This window comes from Cinclus cinclus, chromosome 5 (assembly GCF_963662255.1).
Source record: "Cinclus cinclus chromosome 5, bCinCin1.1, whole genome shotgun sequence".
Taxonomy (NCBI): Eukaryota; Metazoa; Chordata; class Aves; order Passeriformes; family Cinclidae; genus Cinclus; species Cinclus cinclus.
The window spans coordinates 21974933-21997166 of NC_085050.1; the positions used below are offsets into that span (position 1 = coordinate 21974933).

Here is a 22234-nt window from a genome sequence, read left to right on the forward strand (position 1 = left end):
TCTTCCCAGGAGTGTACAAACAGCCTGGATAACTAAGTCAAACCTGCAAGTTCCCCTGAGGATGACTGCAGGTCGCAAGGGGCTCTCAGGTCAGGTCACTTGGGCTAACCTCTCTGCTGTCAATAGAAACTTGGGCAACCCTTAACTTGTCTAGTTGAGTCTTGAGGAGCTCTAAGGACAGCAGAGCTCTCCTGGTGTCCAGCCTGAACTTCCAAGATGTAACATGTTATGGTTGTCTCTGTTGTACTCCCCGGCATTAAGAGCTTGGCGCCATCATCTTTGTAAATGCATTAGAAGTACTTGTAGGCTGATTGGCTCCCTCTTACACTCTGCTGTACTAAACATGCCCAGAGCCCTCTATCTCTCTGTGTAGGCCATGTGCTTTTGGCCTCTGTCTCAGTAGCTTCTCCAGCTTCCTCCCCATCCTCCTGATTTGGGATGCCCAGAGCTGAGCACAGCGCTCCTGGTGCAGCCTCTTTAGTGTCAGGGAGTAATGACTGCCTGAGAGAAACCGTGGCTACACTCGTCCAAATATAGTCCAGAGCAGGGTCTCAGTATTACTAATAGTGTTCAGATTGGGGGCATAAGAGCTCTACACTTTAGATTTAAGATCTCACCTTGCATAGTGTGTGGACTGTCAAATGGAAAGCTTGTGAGGCAGCAAGGACTTTAAGGCTTCCTGGACCATTGTCAGAACATATAAGCACAGCAATGTAAAACATTAAAGCATAAATACATTGTATTACATTATTCCATTTAGAGGGGATGCTTTCTGAAAGTGTCTCTGACTTTTTTTTCCACATCAAAAGTTTATGAAGCAAGAACTGTGATAATTCAGATAAATTTAATTAATTTAATTAAACCTGACTGTACTTTTGAGCCTTTTGGGGTAGACCTTTTTACCCTGATGATGATTTCTGGAGAAATAATTCTCTGGATGTTTCTGGATCGTTTTCTGTTCATGAAAATAAGTGGTAATTATGCCACACATTTGGGTAATATTTCCAAGATACACTTAAATAGTGAGAAGGATATTATTAGTTTGGTGTAATAAATTACATTACAGATTTCACACTTTCCTAGGTTTCTTTAGATAATGAAATTAAAAATCTGTGACCATGATTATATGAACAGACATCTGACTCAGGTATATCATCTGTGACTCTGATTGTGGCTCTAAATAATTGTTAGATTTGCATATATGTCTCTTATTTGCAGCAATATGGGAAACATCGAGTCGACTGTAATCTATTGTTTTGTTTCAGTGCAGTTACACAAATAATGCGTTACCTGCAGTAGGTATTCTCCATCATTCATAAGTGAACACTTCCTTTTTCATCACATGGCGCTCAGAGCTAGTGTTTTGCAACAGTTATGTTCTATTTTTGGAAATAACTTAGCAACAATGCTATCTCTGTGTGGTCTCAATTCAGTTACAATGTAGCAAAATCCATCACATATCGTAGTCTTGTGAAAGAGAATAAATGTATTATATATACCAGATTTCACTGCTAATCAAATTTACTTTGTATTTGACCGTATGTGCAAGTGTTAAATAAATAAATGTGTTCAGATTAAATTGCATGTACAGAATTTAGTAATAATTTTGGTGTCACTGCCATATTGTACTTCATTATCAAAACATGTAATTTTGCATGGTAAGAATAACATGATATCAGAACTGAGTATTTGGTATTACAGGTGGAATCACCTGGGCAAAAGATAAATAATGCTATTAATGATAAATAATGGTTTTAAGGTTCTGTTAGATTAAAGATGGTGAAGAAAGTGATACATTTGAGACAATGTTGTTAGTTCATGTTATTGATTTGTTTCTAAGTATTGAGATCTCTTTCATCTTTGGTATATCTCTTTTTTTTCCATGGTGTTTCTTATTTGTAAAATTCAGCTTTCTGGAAACTAAACAGAAGTCAAAACAATAAAGAACTTCTGAGTGCTGAATTACAAAATTAATTCAGCTCCACTAAACTGTAATACACTGCAACATTAAAATGTGTATGAAGCATAATTTTTGACACATGCAAACACATTTATGTGGTTTTACATGTGTTGCTACGCATGCTAACACTTCCATGTGTTTGTGCAACCTACAATTTGGGGATTATATCCTAAACTTGATTTTCATACTGCTCTGTGTATGTTAAAGGTTCATTTTTGAGTGAATAATCTGTATCCCTGACTAAAAGAAGAGTTTATATAAATATTGTTAATATCATCTTTTTCCACAACACAGATACAATAGCAGAAAGAAGGGCTCTAAGAGAACATGTGTATCCTAAGCTGAGAGAATTCTGCAGAGAAAACTATGGCCTAGAATTTCAGGTAGGTTTCATTGTGTTGAATCTTGCATTACTTTATCTTGAAATTAACTCTATTTAGAACAGATAATATTTTAAAATATCATTGGAAAAATAGAAAATTGCAAAAACTTTATTTCACAGAATCACATGCAAAATTGTTGGGGTTGGAAGGGACCACTGGAGGTCATCTAGTCCATTCTCCCTGCTAAAGCAGATTCACCTGGAACAGGTTGCATAGGATTGCATCCCCAGATAGGTTTTGAATATCTCCAGGGAAGAGGACTCCACACCCTCTCTGGCCATCTGTTCCAGTGCACTGTCACCCTCACAGTAAAGAAGTTCTTCCTCATATTTAGGAGGAATTATTTATTTATTTTATTCCGCACCAGTTTCTGCCCATTGCCTTTTGTCCTATTGCTTGGCACTACTAAGAAGAGACTGTCTACTTCTTGACACCCACCTTTAGGTTATTTATGTGCTTGGATAAAATCCCCTCTCATTTATGTCTTCTCTGGGCAAAACAAGCCTAGCTCTCTCAGCCTTTGATGCACTTAAATTATTTTACATACAGATTTGAATTCTGAATAGATGAAAAAGCACCACCTTATTTTAGATATTCAGAGTATATAAGAAAAATAATGTTACATCTGAATGACTGCGTTACTAGAAATCATACTTAAGTTGTCCTGTAATGTGGAAAATAATGGAACCAGGTGAATACCGAAATTGATTACCTAAATGAATTGAACGTGGTGCATTTTTATTGTGATTATATACTATGGAATTTGCTTTCTTTAATGTCAACTGTAGCATTCCTGTTGCTTCTGAAAGTTCCTGTCTTCTTTTGTGCTATCAGAGACATAACCCATACACATCTTTGGCAAGGGCCAATTGATAATAAAAAGAGAGTAGTATTTCATTTAAAACAGGTGTATTTGGCATCACTGGTTCTTTAAATTAGGTATGTCTGAATTCACAGTCCCTTATATGTCAGCAGGCCTGAATGGTTTCTTTGCTAAGAGAAACAAATACAATTTGTGATGTTGTAAAAATGTCCTTCAGTTTTCCAGAAATTCTGGCTCTGTATCCACAAGTTTTTCTTGCATACTTAGTGACCCCAAAAATCCATCTCTCCAGAGCATAGCTTAGCTGGAAACAGCTAATGCCTTTTATGCAACATCCTGTTCCACCCACTGTATTATTCTTGATGCATATGCAGCTGGTTTTTAATCAAAATAACAAATTCTTAAATTACGATATTTGGTTTTAATTCCCTGAGTCACAGTGGAGCTGCTGAATCTGCATGGTGTTAAAATTCCAGTGATTTTTGATTATGCCTATAAAAGAATTTCATCTGAAGGTCCTAGCTCATCAGCTGATTGGGAAGTCCCAGCTGCAGTGGTACATGAAAAAAATAACAAAATATATTTAAATAATATTTTTCTTGTATTACTGCCATGTGATATTCATAGAAAAAAATTTCTGTTTCTGTTATTGTTGAGGAGACAACTTGGTGAGGGAAATGTCTCTTCCAAGTAGATCATAATCCACTGAATTCTTTGTGAGAGGACACTTGTCTTTCTTCAAACAGATTGTAATGTAGTCTCTAGGGGAGAAATAATTAAGTTTACTCTAGCTGGTATTCATGAAAGAAAATTATTTTATCATATAGTTTCAACACCAGGAGCATCTTTATGTGATATGAGGTCTGAAAGACAGTTCTACTGACACAGTTCAGAAAACTGCTAGAAAGCTATTACATATCTGTGGAAGCAAAGTAGAAAAATGCACAAAAATAACCTAGGAAAGGTAGTACAGCCTTTTGAAAGTGACTCTGAGGTAGACTTTAGCAAGACTTTTTTTTCTTATTCCAGTCCTAATACACTAAATTTCTTAGGTTAGCATGCAAAATCAAAACTACAGTTTTTAGTGCAGTGCTAAAGTGTTATGTAATTTTCAGATTCAGGGGTAAATTTACATTTCTCTTTTCAGAGCAGAGCACATAATTTTTCATCCTTATATGTAATCTTCTCCTGACCAAACAAGAATTGCCTCTCATGTGACTACTACAAATGCACTATTTGGGACACCCTCTACCTAATAAATCGTGACCCAAATGTAAAGTGTTTGGCTTCATGCATTACTCCAGCTCTCACTGAGTCACCTGAATTGTTTCAGTTGCTGCAAAGCATGAGATCTGTGAGGTGTCATCAATCTGGTGGGAGCTGTTACTGAGCATAATCACCATATGAGTGGAAGCAGAACTGACTATATTCAATCACACTATAAATTTGTTAGCATGATGGCCCTTTTTTTTTCATTGTGTCAGAAAATATTTCAGAAAAATACACACTTATTGGCTAAGAAAGCAAATAAGCTGAGCAAAAGTCTTACAGGGCACTTGGTGGTTTTGACCTGAAATACAGTACTTTTACAGGAGAGGATGGAGAGATTAAAGAAAATAGTTGTAATTTAAAAATTTGGGGGGATAACCAAGCATAGTTAATTAGCAGCATACACTTTTCTTCTTCAAAACAGTGAACTGTTTCAAATATTTTCCATCCTATTTCAGGATATATATGCTAGAAGGAAAGCAGAATTTTGCATGAATCAAAATTTTAGTTCTTTTTTAAGCTTTTGGAAGTGACAAAAGTAAAATAATTTTATTTCCTAAGCAAAATCTGTGAAACTGTAGGATTGGTAGGACAAAAGCTAAAGTAAGCAAAAGGAAACACTGAATTGTGAACAAAAAGTCTCTTGTGAGGTGACTAGTGCGGAATTGGACCAGACCAGTGTCAGTCTGCTGTGGGTAAGGAGCTCTTTCAGAGGGTACTAGTTGTCATATAACCTTGGCAGCCTCACTGAGAGTTTGAGTGTTTGTCACACAGTCGTTCCAAGCATAAGTAAAAACATACTTCAAAATCAGATATAGTTGCCTCCTTGTTCCATTTCTTTAATTTTGTAAATCTTATTTATTTTAGTTAGCATAATGAGCAACTGATAAGACCTTACTTTGAAATTCTTGGTGTCTTCAGAGGTTCCTTCGGTGAAATATTTCCTCTTGCAGGACAAAATTTTATCATGTTAAGGTACTGTGCACCAAAACCGTTACCCCATAAAATAACAAACAGCCAGTAGCCCCTAAAATTATCTGAGCTCCAGGGAGTTTCCGCTTCATATTTACAGAACTAATTTGATTTCTGAACAGTTAATTAAAATAGAAGTTGCTTTCACATTTCAGAGGAACCTCAGCAGCACAATAAATTCATTCAACAAGTAATTAAAACATTTTTTTATTGTATGCTAAGATCTGTATCTGAAAAATTTTATGAGAGTACTTAAGCTTTATCATACATCATGCAGGTAATCAGGCAGATGAATATGATGTACAGTTCGATAATAAAGTTGTTTTAATAAATAACAGATATCCGAGATGAAGAAGGGAACACTTTTTTTCCTAATGAGACTAAAAGAGAAGGACAGAAAAGAAATCTGTGCAAGTGAGGGAAATAGGAAGGTTATTTGAAATGCAGTTTTGTAGAGCAGAAAATGCATGTTCAAGCAGAATTTTGCAACAGAGTTTCTGTAAAAAATAAAGATATTGAGTATATTTTCTTGGCAGTGTAAGCTACACCTACATTGCCAAGAAAATGCATTCAATATCTTTATTGACACTCAGTGCATTGGATACCTGGGTTTTTTCACTCATCATGAGTCACACAGGACACTACCTGTCATGTTTAGTAACAATGTGCCTACTCCAGCAGACACTGATATGAGTCACAAACTTTTAAGGCAGAAATAATCAATGAGACTGCAGGTAGTGCAATTACACATAGGCAAAAATATCTCTAGGATTTGGTCTTAAACTTTGATGTTCATGGGAGAAATTTCCCAAGATTAACCAACTGTAAACTGCTGAAATTTAGTTTTACATCAACTCATTATTTGTTCTTATATTAAATCTTAAGGCTAATTTTATAATCTGTTTAAACAACAGCTAATTTTATTATTCTGCTTCTTGCAGAGTGCTTCCACAGAACAAACAATATTAAAATAAACTGTAATTTTGTAATATATTAATGTATTAATATAATTTTGGTTGGTTTTTTAAACTGTCCATTTGGACTTTTTTTTGTTAAAGTTACATACAAGATGTTAAAAATCATTAGTAAATGAGAGAAAGTAGCCTGTACCATGAGTTTTGTTCCAAAAATAATTCATACATATTATCACCATCCTTTTAAATTTTATTTCCCACTGTAAGAATTCAGCCTTTTAGTTAAAATATATAATGAAATCACAGGTCATCACTTAATTTGTTTAAATAAGTATAACAGGAACAGTTTCTTCCAGGAGTTTGTTGGCAACTAATTAGGATCACAAAAGTGAGTCTGTAGCTAAATAAGAAAGGCTGGGCAGCAAGCTCTCTGCCACTACATATCTCTGCAATCTCTGCTTCCGAGGTACAAAGATCAGCCAGCAAAGGAAGTATGATCATGTAAAACCATTCCTATTCTTTCTTTTGAGCCATGTACACAGGATGAGTTTATATCCCGTGGATACAAGTGACACTGGCTGTCAAGTCATGGTTTTGACTGTGATCCACAGTGAGATTCCCGTTAATTTTCATGGAGCCAGGACTTTTTTCAATTCTTTTGTCATTATTCTTACCTATCCATTTTATGCAATCTAGTAGCAAATAAAAGACTGCATCAAATCAAGATCTTGTCATGCTAATCTCTGTATGACTATGAAATAAGAGACTGTCCCAGGAGGGACTGGGAGGGAAAGTAAGAAGCTGGAATTCTCATTTGTATGAGGAAACCCTGCCAGTCTGTGTAAGGACTGGATGTAGACCTCATTACATTTTATCACACCGAAGAGCAAAGCTTAGTGCACAGGATGCTGGCAAAGGTAATTTTTAATTTGATTGGTAGAAAGGGCGTGTGATAAGTAACTGTGTTGCACACTGTTTTCCAGGTCATAGACTTATACTGGGGAGTAGAAGCAGACGAATGGGACAGTCCTGAGCTGCAAAAGACTCGCATGAAGCTGCTTGAAGATTGCTTGAAAAGTTCTGCAGGTCCATGTTTTGTTGTGGGTACAAAAATAATGTTTTACTTTACAAGAACAAATATAATGTTATCTATCCCAACATGCATGACTCATTAACAAACGTGTGATTTTCTTCTTTCTAAAATACTTTATGTTCATTGCTGTGCATTTGCTATGCAAATATTTCCCTATGCACCTCTGTAAATTAACAGTGATTACAGTGATGATATTGGTGGAGAGGAAAGAAGGATCTTTAATGATCAGTCCTCATAGCAAGTTGGGTATGACTGTACAACTATCACAACAGAACTATTGACAGTTTGTTTAAGGAGGCCACAGTTAATTAATTCTTGGTACCTCTCACACATGCATTTTCAGCTGGCCTAGAAAGACTTACAAAAAAGCCGCAGCAGCAAAGAACCGTCTGCTCTGATGAGCATTTGCTGTTTTGTGTCATAAACCCAGGACAATTTAGGATGCTTGGTATTAGAGAGTGAAAAGACTGGAGGTCAGTGTCAGCCTGAGGAGGCTCTGAGTCTGTGATACACTGATATGCAACTGATTGTTCTCTCCATGGTCACTTGCTAGACTTCAATGCAAAACAGTCTTAAGACCATGCCTTCACTATGCCAAATTTTCTTTCCTATTATATATTTGCCAAGAAAATAATTTACAAAAAGTACAAAGTTCTTCTCCTTTGTGCCTAAACATAGTTAAATCAACTCTAATTCTTAGACTTGTCATAATAAGAGAAAAAAGTCCTTGATTATATTTTTAAGGGAAGAATGTTAAAGATTTTGTGAGCTGAAACCACAGCATCCAGTGGGATGGAAGGGATACAAAACATTGCCTGCTGTGAAGACTGGAGATCACATCTGTCCATGCCAAAGATTAGAAAAGGAGCAACCTGTAGCATGTGTCTTTCTGTATTTCTATCACACACTTAAAACCATCTTTCTGGCTTTTATTCCTTCACCTGTTTGCCTCACTTTCTTATTTATCTTCAGAGCCCTGCAGAGCAAAGACTTTACCATAAGAACCCAGAATCTGGAGTACAGAATCTTGGCTGGGTTTGATGCTGTCATGACACTGTTTTTCACAAGCACACACTGGCCCAGATCTCTAGAGAGTTTGGGTAACTTTCATCTTGTGTGACTATATTTAGTTTTCTGGGTTTATTTTTCTACCTTCTATCTTCCCTTTGATGAAAAACAGAGTTGAAACATAATGGCATGGATTTTTTCATGTAGCAACACCCAGTGTCCTTAGACATGGATTTGTAAAACCTCTGATAGTGAAGAAAGCCTTGCTACATACTATTGCTGCATATTTTAGCAGCTCAGAATGTTGAAGCTTTTAGGAACTGATATTGTCTGCTTATCTGCCTGATATTGTTACCAAAGAAATCAAGCCAAATAGAAATTTTTTTAGTGGAATGAAACGGTTAGCAAAGAGGTTGCAGTGAGCCAATGACTTCAATATTTATTTCAGGTTTTCCAAGTATGAGCCAAAGTATTACCTCTCACAGTGGCTAGACTGGCAAAACCTCAGAAATCTGTTTATGCACATTTGTTTTTTGCTCTGCTGTACCATAGTGACATGGGGTTTATTTCATTTGCAATAAAAATTGAAGATGATTTTACTCCAACAAGCATAATTATTTTTAATTTATAGTAACATATTAAAAAAATTACTTTGGCACTGCAGGCTTTGGGCAACTTGCCATTTCTTGAGAAAGTTCTATAAAATGTGCCACTTCTTTTCATCTGGTAGGTTTTTGTTGTCTTTATGTTTTGTTTTTTTGTTTGGGATTTTTTTTTTTTTTAGTTACCAATTACCACTTTTTGAATTGAGATACAGATCTGGGATTAAATAGAACTATTGATAATCAGCTACTTGGTATATATTGATTTTAGAAAGTGTTTCTTTATGGCAGTTTTTGCCTGCACTGTAATACTGGATGGAGAGAAAAATACAGTCCTTAAATTAGTGCAGTGAATAAGTTGGAAGTCCCAAGCTTTTCTCCAAATATGAAGCAACAAAATCAAAATTAACATATATTCACAAGCACAGTGAGGAGACAGTTCTGAAAAAAATGCAAAACTAATTTCCTGTGAATACTGACTTTGGGAATGTACAGCTCTTCCCTTAACTGCTGCCTGACTTATCTATTAATACTTGATTCAGTTAAGGAAGAGGAAAGTTGTTTGGATTCTGGTTAGACTGGGTTTTTTTATTAGGTTGGGGTTTTTGTTTGGGGTTTTTTCTGCTGTATAAAATCACTGCCTATTATATTATCATTTAAATTTTTTAAATACTCATAGCTTTTACTGTAGCTAAATACATACCATGCTATTTTTGATCTACAGAATAATTTATGAAGACTCATTTATGAGGGGAAAATAGTTTTCATACAAATTTTATGCAGAAATCTTGTCTTTGGAATCTACATGGGAAGACTGAAATGCAGTTTATTTATTGAATTGTGAACTGTTTAAATTCTACATTCCACAGCAATACCAAAGAAAAAATGCATTCAGTGCATCGCTGGAACCTTTATCTTTACATACATTCTGCAAATTATAGCACATAGGTGCTTTTCCATCTGCATAGCACCACACAGTCTCTGCCTGAACTGCTGTCATTACATTACTATGTCCTGAAAGACTGCAAAATGAAAAAGTGAAATGGACATTAAATGTCAGTCTGTTACCTGTAAAGGTTTGCTCAATTAGTGCTTGGGATTGTACAAACCTTAAAGGTTATCCCCACCTATCATTTAAAACATCTGACCCAAAGAATAGTAAAAACATTCTCTACCTGCTCTGAACAGCAACTGGAATTTACATGAGCCCTCTGAAACTACTGGCAGCTTGTTCCTACTTTGAACCTGTTAATGGTGTCCATAACCAGTTATCTTCCTTGTTTGCTGATGGAGAGCAGATTGCCACTTAGAAATATGAGAATCACCAAACATTCTGAATTGGGTCTCACCATGTCCTCAACAGTTGCCACATCTAAACAGAAGTAACCTGTGCTCTTACATCTTCCCTTGTGTTTTCACTGGTCTGCTGAGGTACCCCACAGAGTATTTCTGAAGCTCCTCTTTCCACAGACCTACTGGGGAAAGCTCTTTTCTGTACTTTCAGTCCTGGACAAGGGCATGAGGAAGAAACTAACAGGTCTGAATTCAGGAGCAACACATGCAACCCTTCCTGAACAGTCCCTAGGGAAGCACAAAACTCTTTCAACTTCCATAAACCTAAAGAACCTAGCACTATGAATTTGGAATTCCCGTAGGATTTTAAAAGAATATTAGCAATTTACAATATTTGGCATGTCCTTAAGTCACACTGAAATTGAAGTGGAAGTATGGTAAATTATGGAGTGGAGTATTTCTATTATTTGTATCTTTGTCTTCCTCAGTATAATGTACGTTTTAATTGTTCTATGAAGTATATTGCTGTATCTCTCTGCTCAGTACAAATGTTTGATAATTAATTTTGAGTGCATTCCAGCCCAGAGAAAATTCCAAATTACATTATTACTGCTCTGCTGGATCTCCTCAACTCCAGTTTCAGTTCTGGTGTTACTTTAAGGTTTATTCCTAATGTAAAAACTAAATACACACAGGTTCTGGAATGCCTGAGTTATATTTTGTTTTTTCTTTCTTGGGAAAATCACCACACACTTTAAGTTAGGGAGGCAAGAGTCAGTCAAGTGTTTCTATATTAAAACATGCAATTCTGGGGAAATGCTAAGTACCCAGTGCTTTTGGGGAATTCAATAAAAGTTATCTGTGCTTGGGCATTTCAGTATTTAATTTTCCCCAAGGACACAGCTCTATTTATACTTTTTAAGTGAATGAAGAGAAATACCTGGTGCCAGACATGGCAGAACAGTCCACCTCTTCCAGTTAAGTAAATTCCAAGAAAGAAATATCAAATTATTACTTTTCTTCTCACTCTGCATCTAATTTAAAAGCTATCCAAATAAGAAATCCCTCTAATATAACTGGGTTTGGGTTTCATATCAGGAGTGCCTCCATAGGACTTCCTGGCATTGATCTGGAGTAAAGTCTCCAGATATTAATCTGTTTTAGATGGACTTGACCAACAGGAAAGATTATTCTGTGAATATCAAAGTAGAGCTTTGTATATTTTGAAATCCTTCAAAACAGACAAAATTATCTGTTTTAAAGACAAAATATGCAACTTTCCCCCCAGCAAGCTTTGGTCTTCTTTCCCAGTCTCCAGACTAAAAGGCAAAGGATGTCTATCCCTTTCCATATAGCTCTGAACAACAGATCTACACAGAAAGTGAAATCAAGCATGGGGGGATATTACATGATTAAGCTATTGTAAGTGAATTCCTTCATCTGCTTTAGGGATGGGAATGTATTTTCCTGTGAATCATCTCTGATTCTCTAAATCTTAAATACTTACCTATTTTTTACACTTAACCCATTGGAAATGGGTACAAGATTCATCAGACATCTTTTCCATATAACACAGAAACTGCATGGGTTTTTATGTAGTCTAAAAATAACCTGCATTTTCAGTCAGAGGACTGCACATATTTTCTGCTAAGTCACTGTACTTCTTTTTCTTGACAGAAATACAATTTCTGGTGCTGTGTTCCAGAAAGGTTAACTATTAAATTTAATATGAATGACCATATTAGTGAGAATAAGATTAACATGAGGTCATATTTCCATCATTCTATGTAATGTGTAGAGGAAGAAATAGGCTGCATGAGATTTATGCAATTTATTTTCTCATGACCCTCAAGGGCTTTACCAAACCATCTTCTGAGGTAATACTATAATCAGTTCAATGTAATGATCTCCCCTACAAATGAATCTGTAGATCAAAAATCCAGCATCAGCTATTCTGCAGAAATGAGAGGGATGGAGGGGATTCTAAACCTTGCAATGTTACTTCTATGTAAAGAAACAGCATACTTTACAATATTTAGCAGGCAGTTGGTAAGTTCAAAGAGAGATACTAATAGTGCTGCTTGCACCTAGCATAAATACCTTCCCTTTTCTTAAATACAGACATCCAGTTCAGAGATTCTTTGGTTCTCCAATAACAGACCCAGAAAGAAACACCTACCCAAAAAATAGCTAGTTTATTTTCAGTCTGATTATTGTTAAATCCAGCTAGCAGTAGCTGGATTCTTTTTTCTTTTTCTTTTTTTTTTTTTTTCAAATAATCAGCATGTATAATTTCACAGGATTCCTCTTTCTTCAATGACAGATGCTTATTTAAGAAGTAAAATAAGAAAAAGTATCAGTGTTCTTCATAGAGATACTGTTATGCATCCTTAACTTACTGCCTCTTCTCTTTTAAAATATTTACATTCAGTGCAAGGTGCTTTTATGTGTCCTGTTAATATGCAGTGCAATAAGCTTTTTCTTTTGTAACTGAAGAACCTGATGGAGTAACTTTTTATTTCATTCCACCTCAAAAAAATTAAGCATGGAATATTTGCTTAGAAAACTAGAGAGACTGCAATTATTGTGAGTAAATTACATGTTCTTTTCTTGTTGGCTCATTTGCATAGTATAGAAATTACTTTAATGCTTGAAACTGTTTTAAAATGTTTTAGTATACCAGTGCTAGTCATGGCTGGAGAATCAGTTCATCAGCTGGCCACATGCTTTGGCAGACCATACACTCTGCCTCTCAGTCATACAATTGCATGGCACAGGCAAGACAGTGTTTTCACTCAGGCCAAGGGCATATATACATATATATATATTTTTTTTTTACTATGTTTTTTTTTATTTCTATGGAGATCTGCTGCAGAATTTTTTAACTTTTGGCTAGCGATCTGACCTATTACCTGCAGGCCATACATAACATTCAGTGTTTATATGCTTACCATTAATTGTAATTCAAATAACCTATTATGTAAAAATTAGTGTTAGAAAAGTCATGAAGATATCCTAATAGAAAGGCGCTATTTCATTTTATCCCATCCTTGAAGAAGTATGGCAACTGAAAGCTAAGAAAATTCCAAAAAGTTGATTTTTTCATCTGTGTTATAAATAGAAAACTAATATTGGGTAGTTTTGAAGAAGAATAGGTTTTGAAATATGGCAGTTGTAAAGATGGTTTTATGAAAAGATGGATTTATATTTAATACCATTTAGATGATCAGGAATAGCAATTTCATTGTGATATTTGGTAATGTGAATTGGCTGTAAAGATTTTTGACACTCTGAACACTTTAAATGATGCTGGATTTGATAATCCATAACCTTTGTCAAGTGCCTCAGGGGTTTGGTACTTGCCTTAGTTTTTTCCTTCTGTTCAGTTTCTTTAAAGATACCTGTTGCAGTTTTGCATTCCCTCCTTAACTGTTCAGATAATTGCTTATGAAAATCATAGGAAATAGTTCTTTTCATCCTGCAGCTATGCTGTCCTTTCCCTCCTCCTCTGAATTTATAATTTAATGAACAGTAAAAAGGGTTCTCCCCCTTCAAGCTTGTGAAAAGCAGGGAATGCATGCAAGTCACATAAAAGCATTAAAAAGAGATGGACACTTCTACATCTGTGTGAAGTTCACTGGGCCATCATACTGGTAGTATTGCTGGGGAAGGAAAATTATATTTTTCTTGTGCAAGGAATTTTCAAATAATTTATTTTCATCTTTGAAGGATTAGACTGATAAAGTATCTGTCCAGAGAGCACCAGCCACCAGTTGTCCCCAAATAACAAAAGCCAATCCCAGCTGGCTTGGGAAAAAGAATTATTTGTTGCAATTAGCACATAAGAATAAAAATCATAAATAAAAGTTATCAAAATTAAGGAACTGGTCAAAGTAAGTAATATAGGCCATTCCACATGTACTTGCAAAACCAAATTAATGTTATGTTCTGGTAGTTGTTTTGCATACTATGCTAAAGTCTAAATAATGGGTGGATTATAATCTGCTAGAACTAATGTCACCTATACTAAATTTTTTTCTGAGGGCCTTCATTTATGTTATATGTAAAACATGTTTATTAACAATGTTTTAGGTGCTTCATTCAACACTGCACAGTCATGGATCTTATCAGGCTCTCAGTGACTGAATTAGGCTATGAAAGTTGTGAAATCATTTTTTTTTACATATAATTACACAATTTGATTTTAATTTTATTTGATTCAATGATTACCAATCTGTTTAGCTCTAATAAGAAGGGGGGGGGGAAATAATATAAAAGAAATTTGCAGTGAAATATCATGTCATATTACAACTAGCTTCAGTTTTCCTAAAGTCACAAGGGGTGTCGAAAATTCCATGACACCATCAGCTATCTCTGTCTGTGATAACACTCATTAATTAACGCTTCCTAATACCTTCATAGGGGCTGTGTATGTTACTAAGAACACACAGCTTAAATGTGTTATAAAAAAGCATAAATATATGTCTGTTTCCAGTAAGGAGTGTGTGTATGGGTGTACAGTGAGATTTGGATAGGTTTTGCAGTTCTAGAAATTCCTTCACAGGGATGCCTCTGTCAATCCCTTAAGCGTCTTATTCAGCCCTTTTTGGCTTGCTCAAATTTTGCTCAATCTCTGAGTCTTTGCCTCACTATTTAACACATAAATATCATCCCAAAATGGGAATGTAGAAGCTAAGCTGCCTTTCTGAGAAGTACAAGAAAGAGCATATTTCACAGAAAATAAACATATGGCCCCTTCTTGCATGTAAAGTGTACCAAAGAGGTCAGTAAGAATGCAGAGGAGTGCCAGCTTTTAACTCCGGGTTTGGTGTCCAGAAGCCCTGTCCTCCCAGCTGACTACACTGATAGGCTAAGAGTATCTTTTTGCTTTCTGACTCCATCATACCTATGTCCCTGGAAATTCAGGAAGTCACATTAAACAGCAGTAGAAGAAGCATTTCCCCATTAGCCATACTTCACCTGTGAGATGCAAGACAGGGTATCAAATCACAGTTCTTTCAGGCCTGCATTACTGTTGTGATTATTTTACAAAGTGGGGAAGGTTACACCACCATGCCTTCCTCTAAAAGACATTGATCTCCTTGCTGTTCCCAAGAAAGGTGCATTTACAATTCTCTGTAAGAAAAGTAGTGATTTCCACAGACAAGGTTATTGACTTCAGTCTGGGCTATGTGCTACGGTCTTTTATTAAACCTAACCCTTTTGATTTGTTTTTCCATCCAGTTCCACTTGTGTCAAGTGTTACAAGACCTGACAGAGAGTTGACAGATATGTGGACTGCATTAGGAATTACCTGCAAGGTCCTGAGCTTTATGTGAAAGGAAAAATGTACATGCCTGTCAAGGAATCTCCCATGCAAATTCAAAAATAGAGCAAGTGAGAATAACACATTTGTTTGGAGGAGAATCAGAGTAAGTGAGCACCTCAGATCTTTAGGCAGAGGTAGGCAAAATCTCCAGCCTTTCTCTATGCTATCTTTATTTGCTGACCTCTTCCCTAATTATATGCTTTTTGACTGATTTTCCCTCCTGCTTCTATGCTCAGGCTGATCAAAGACCCAACAACAATAAGCAATGAAGGAAAACACAACAAAACTAAGTTGGTGTAGAAGACAGGGAGGTTGAGGAGGAAGACCATAGATACTTTCTCAGCCAAGAGAAACGAGAATTCTGATGAAGCAAACTGTATCAGGGAAATAGGTCGTGAATTTCTTTTGAGGAAGCATGTTCACTCTGTATGATAGACTGGTAGCTCCTACACACTGTGTCCTGAGAAATTACTCATCCTACCACTAGGGAAAAGCTTTGAGATTTAAAAATATCACACTGTGGGTGAAGTTCAGAGTTGAGGGAATTTGCTTGTTTACAACCAGATTTGGCTGCTCTCTTTAATTTTCTGAAAGACAGGTCAAGCATCAAGAAACTCCACCATAATTTTCTTCTTTTCTACACCTTCCTGTCAAGAATTGCACTCACAGCAAAACACTTCAGCACTTGCACCTCATCCTTCCAGTCCCAATTGCAGTCAATTTCTTACAAAAGTAGTTCAATAATCCTTTTTGTTTCTCAAGGAACTGAAGCCAAGACCTGTCTCAAGTTTCTGAAACTCATATAGCCCCACCAGGGTACTTCTTCAGTGCCTCCAGGGAAAAAGGGAAGAGAGAAATTAGGGCATGGTTCTGTGAAACAACACTGCAATATTTCTCAAGCCAAGGAACATAAATATACATCCAGGCAGGTGGAAAAACAATTCTCAGTACAGAAATGTTTTTATTATGCCTTCGGTTTCCTATTTGCTTCAGCAACTTCAGTTAAAAATCATATTTCTTGTGCTTTCTGCAGTCAGCTTAAGTTCTAAAATTAATTCTATTTATTCATAACTCCAACCTAGGGAGAAAAAGCGAATGAAAATGTTTGCTTCTGCTCTATGATATAACTTTTCCCTAAAAAAATCAAAGGGACAAACAGTGTAAACAGTTCCATCACTGCTGATAAATACGCATCTTTTGCATATCAAAATAGAAATACTCAAAATAAAGTGCTTATTTTGCAAGCCATCATTAGCTTCTTTTTATGGAAGTCACTGAGTCAGTGGCAAAAGTATCAGGAACTTGCAGGTTTCCATACAGAGATGTAGTAAAGGTGGAAAGAAGATTTAAGAGATCTGCAGCAGCTCTAATGTTCTATCTGATAAGCTGCACTGCCTTACAACTCTTGGCACAGAAGAAAAATGCTTCTCTAAAAGAGACTTTGACCTGTACATGCCAGAAATCACAGATTATGACATTTTTGTGCTTTCTTCATATTTTTAATTTCTAATGGTAGTAGTTTTGGGAGACTTAATACCAATGCAACATAACTTTTCTCCTTTGATGGGCAAGAAAAGACATCACATGTATTTATTTATTTGGAGGACATTTCTCCATGTGTTTCTATCATGAGGTCCTTCCACTATACATCATTGCAGCTGGAAGTACAATAAAAAGGAGTAGAGGCAATTATTTTCACAACATCTCCTGGGTGCCTGCTACTCTGGAACTCCAGCTTCCTAAAACTTGTCTAAACAAGTTTAAGCATAGTATTACAGCTTTCTTCACCTTGGTTTCAGTTTCCAGTACAATGGCTTGGAGTTTGCCCTAACAAGCAATTAACATGTATATTCCACTGAGATAAATTGAGATAAACATACTTTCCTAACTTTAGTTCTGATGATTTACTACTGTTCAGCCATTCAGTTTTGAATTTGGAAGGAGCTGGCTATTGTTCCAATAAGTTATACCAAAAAAAATTAAAATATGACATTCTTTTCTGTTTGGTTTTTTTTGTTGTTTTTTTTTTAATAGTAAATTCTTGGTTTGAAGGCCTGAGAGGCAGGCACCCAGCTAATCCTGTTATTTTAATTTTCTTCTTTTTTCCCCAAAAATATCTCCGGCTGCACCTGCACATTTTATATCACATAAGTGATTTCTACAGGATACTGTTAGAACAGAGTTATCAGATACTTGCAAGAAATCAGAAAGTATAGTTGTACTAAATCTCTTAGGATGGGATGTTAAAAGGCCCCTAAAAACTGGTGTCCTGAACATTTGTTTCAGATTTTCAAGATGTGGATATTTGGTTTCAATATGAGTATATTTGGTTATATCAGTTAAACCCGCATTTCTGCAGGCAAGGAGGGTAAATGCCAACATGTTACAATTCTGTGTGCCTTCCTTAACTTGAATGGCTTCCTAGGCAGGTTTGCACATGCAAATGCACTGTCTTACCACCTCCAAATTCAGTATGAAAGACAAGACACAGAATGTAGCCAGAATGCATGTAAAAAGTAAGATTTGAAAACAATGGAGCATTTATTGTAGTTATGCTGAAGTGATTCAGTTTCCATACATGCAAATACAACAACTGAAAAAAATTGATGGGTGTTGGAATTTTATTACAATAAGTATGTTTTTTAGAAAAAAAATATTTGCATGAAATCTGAGGTCTTTTAATGCTGGTCCTAAATATAAGTTTTCTTTATAAATTTTACTTATAATTTTTTAATTTATAAATCAATATGTCACTTACATTTTTTTTTTATGTATCTCTTTTGTCAGTAGAGGTCTGATCCACTACATAGTAACATACATTTTATCAGCTAATGTGTGTGGGAACTTCCCAGTGAGCATTAGAGAAAAAAAATGTATTTGTCTGAGAAAAAATGGTTATTTGACTGAAATGGATGGCTTTAAAGAGGAAAGAAATATTTTATTTCATAAGAAAGATTTTATTACAAAAGGGAGGAAGCCTACAAGCAACGGCTGAGGAAGTGGGGAGTTAGGTCCCTAACCCCAGGATAAACAGAAGGCAATGAATAGGAAGAGACTGTAGGGGAGAGAGGGATCCAGAGAACTTTGTAGCCCTTGTTAGTCATGCAAACCATGGAAAGATAACATTCATGTTTCTGATGCAGTTAATATTCTGTTGCTTATACAATGCTATGAGACTGCTTGCTCTAAAAGGAGCTGCAGTAGCAGGGCCTTTGATGTGTGACTGCTGCCCCATCATTCACGCCCCAAAGCCTGATGATTAGGGTTCGCATCTGGTGACCACAGGCCTGTACCTCTCCCAGTTCAGGGGAGGTTTTGAAACAGGGCTTTTGTGCCATGGGTGTGATTTGTTATTACATGCTTTGCTCCTGGTGGTTGCCCACGAGCTACACCAGATTTCTGTGTGAGACCTCCTGCTGCAGCATGGCATCATCCACGCTGCAATCCACAGCTCTCCTGGGAATGGTAGAAGGACACCTCTGGCACATCAGTAAGACCAGCCTTTCCCAACCCCTGACAACAGATGAGCTTTATACCCCATGGTGTTTTAAAAGCACTTAAATCCCTCCAATTTCCAGCCCACAGTGTGAAGCACGGATACTTCAATAATGTGAGATACTCATTCTCCTAATGGAGCTGTCCTACTTTGAATAAGGAATCTTAGTTTAGGCTTACATTAATTTAGCAGGCTGAAATGTGAGTCACTCAGGACCTCATCACAAGGGGTCAAGGCTTTCCTCCTTCAGTAGTGAGCAGTTTCTGTTGGAAGGACAGAGCTTAGAATTAGGAAAAAACAGCTTCCACCCCATGGTTATGACCATCCATTGCATACCTGCCCCAACTCTGAATCACATCCCAGGCTTCATTCCCTGCACTTAGTTCTTGTGTCCCATGGGGACAGTAATACTTCCCAATTCCTCATGGATCTTGCGGAGTGCTTGGTCCTGTACACAAGGAAGTATATGAAGTTTAAAATTACAGTTAAAATTAACTGTGGTTAGATTTAATTCCTTCAAAGATTATTTCTTGAATTCTTATTTTTTCAAAAAGTTGACAATCCAGGACTGCTCTGAGAAGAGGCAGAGAGGACATGTGTATGCACTTCAGTGTCACGTCTTCACAAAGACCAGGAAACAGGACTGATTCCAATTAGCCCAGCTAAAGATCATTGGATCAGATCTCTGTTGGCAAAATGGCAAAAAAAATTGTTGCTCTTGATTTGACAAGTACCTGAAGTCACTCCATAAAACATTACAAATATGACTTCTCAAATGGCTTCATTTGCAGATGTCAATATATAATTTCTTAAGAAAAGATTAATTAAACCAAACAGTAATCAATACAATTTGCTGTTATTTGACAGTTGTTTTTTTATTAAAATTACCACCAAATATCTTAGCTGTAATTAAGTATATCTAAAATTTCAGCTTGTTCTGGTTTAATACAATGTATGGCATTAGAATTCATGAATATTTTAGTGATGATGTCTGAACTTATATGACATGCCATGTGAATCCCTCATATCTCAAGATCAAATCTAAAACTTCTTTGTGTCCTCCTTTTGGTTATTATTGTGACTGTGCCCATAATTTTAATATCTTTCCACATCAAGAATATTAGAATGAAAGTATTTCCCATCTTATAGACAGTAGTTTTTTAACCTTCATTTAATAGTGATTTCAGCCTCAGGCCCAGCAAAGCATCCCTGATGGAAACCACAGTGGATGGGACTCTGAGTGACTTTGTTGGGAAGGTGTCCCTGCCCTAGGATGGGGACTTGGAAGTAGATGATCTTTGAGGTCCCCCCAAACCCAACCCACACTATGATTCTGTGATTGTGGAAGCTAACAAGGCTCCTGCTGAGGTTGCTCTGTGTTAATTCTGTAAAGTTTTGTGAAGACACAAATGGTTGCTGAGGGTTTTATACGTTTGTCAGCCTGTTAGTTTTATACAGTTCAACCACCTTCAATCTAATGAGTCCTTAATTTGTTGTTTTACTATTAAAGGAAAATGACTCATCAGGTGGGAGATTTTGGTTCACGAGTCTGCATATAAAACTGTCTCTTGATATTGAACACAGCATAAACATTACTGTTCCCTTTAAAAATAATTCCCTATAATAATCAGCAAAATGCTGCAATGTTGTTACCACAAATTGAAGTTTTAGGTTCTTGCTGTAGAGTACTATTATATATTTCAAAAGGATCTGAAATAATGGTAATTAGTATTTACAGACTAAGTATGAAACAACATGAAAATTGTGAGAAATTATATTTACTCTCAATCCTGTTGTTTCATAATTATTTTTCGAAGAAGAAATTTGTATTTACTTGAATGTATAGGGAAATGAAGATAGGGCAGATATTTCCAGAGGCTGGTGCAAGCCTCTGACACAGAAGGAGTTCAGACACTGAAGCTCCTGAAGGAAAAGTGCAATTCAGAGCTTATCACTGAGGCCTCTCAGGTTTGAGTTGTTTCATGGTACCCTGATAGATTACACTTTTACAGATAGATATGAATTTAACCAGAATGACACCAAAAGAGGGAAGGGAAGGAGGTACTTCCAAGCCTCACCTCTAACATAGGAATATGTAGTTTTCACAGTCTGTGCTTGCAAATGCACCTATCCTAAGGCTGTCATGAAGCCTTAGAAACAAATAGTAGATTAAAATTCCAGCAAATGGATGCAATCTGTTTATACCCCTTAATCTTATTTTTATAATTTACCAGTGCCCCTGCTAATGGAAAACATGCATTGCATCTAGAGGAAGGTGCATTCGAGTGAAGAACTCTTCCCCAGGAGCCTGGTGTGTTTATGTGGTGTAACCCAGCATTTGAGCATTAGTTCCTCAGTAGAAAACAGCTTCACTTTCTCAGCATGCCTCCTGCTCCCAGCCTGGAGTGTGATATCACAGTCCTTCAGAAAACCAGTGTTAGTCACTTATGTACTCTGCAAGAAAATGAAGAGTTTTGTTTCAATTCCTCCATTAAAAGGCCAGTAAAACTGGGCTGTAGGTTGAAGCTAGTCTGAAGTTACCAAAAAGCACAGGAGTGACTCCATGAAGAGTTTTCTACCTCAGAGTAGAATTTCTACCAGAAAATTAGCATTTTCTACCAGGATGTTCCTCAAATGACTACACTGAGCCAGGTATTAATACCAGAACCTCAGGTAATTTCTGTTAGGGCTCTAACAGGAGCACAGCTGCAGTGCAGTGCCTCGGATGGCCTTGCTCTAAATGATACACATGCTTAGCACTGTATTTAGGGTTTGCTGGATGATATCAAAGTTCTTTTTTATTGTGTTTTGCTTAAGTAGTCAGGACGATAATCCCTAATACAAGATTATTTACAAAATGTCTTTTGCAATGACAGATGAGAGGTATTAAAAAAGTCTTGTATTTTCATTTTAAAGTAAAACCAGTCATTATTTAACTATAGTAATTGCAGTGGAGAGAGGGCAGCATGAACTGTACCAGAGAAGCAGAAAAGTACACAGAATAGTTGCAAAACAAATTTAGTTGATTAAATGCAGTACATTAAAATCAGACATAATAATGTTGACATTTTAGTATTGTTAATGAAGGGCCC

General features: G+C 36.3%; 1 protein-coding gene across 1 annotated transcript in view; it reads left to right on the top strand.

Annotated features, from left to right (window-relative positions):
• NWD2 (NACHT and WD repeat domain containing 2) overlaps window positions 1-22234 on the top strand; it is a 49635-nt gene that overhangs the window by 16919 nt on the left and 10482 nt on the right. Inside the window, exons 2-3 of the mRNA XM_062493443.1 lie at window positions 2255-2343; window positions 7305-7421. Of these exons, the coding sequence (XP_062349427.1) occupies window positions 2255-2343; window positions 7305-7421 (206 nt within the window). The remainder of the gene's footprint in view (window positions 1-2254; window positions 2344-7304; window positions 7422-22234) is intronic.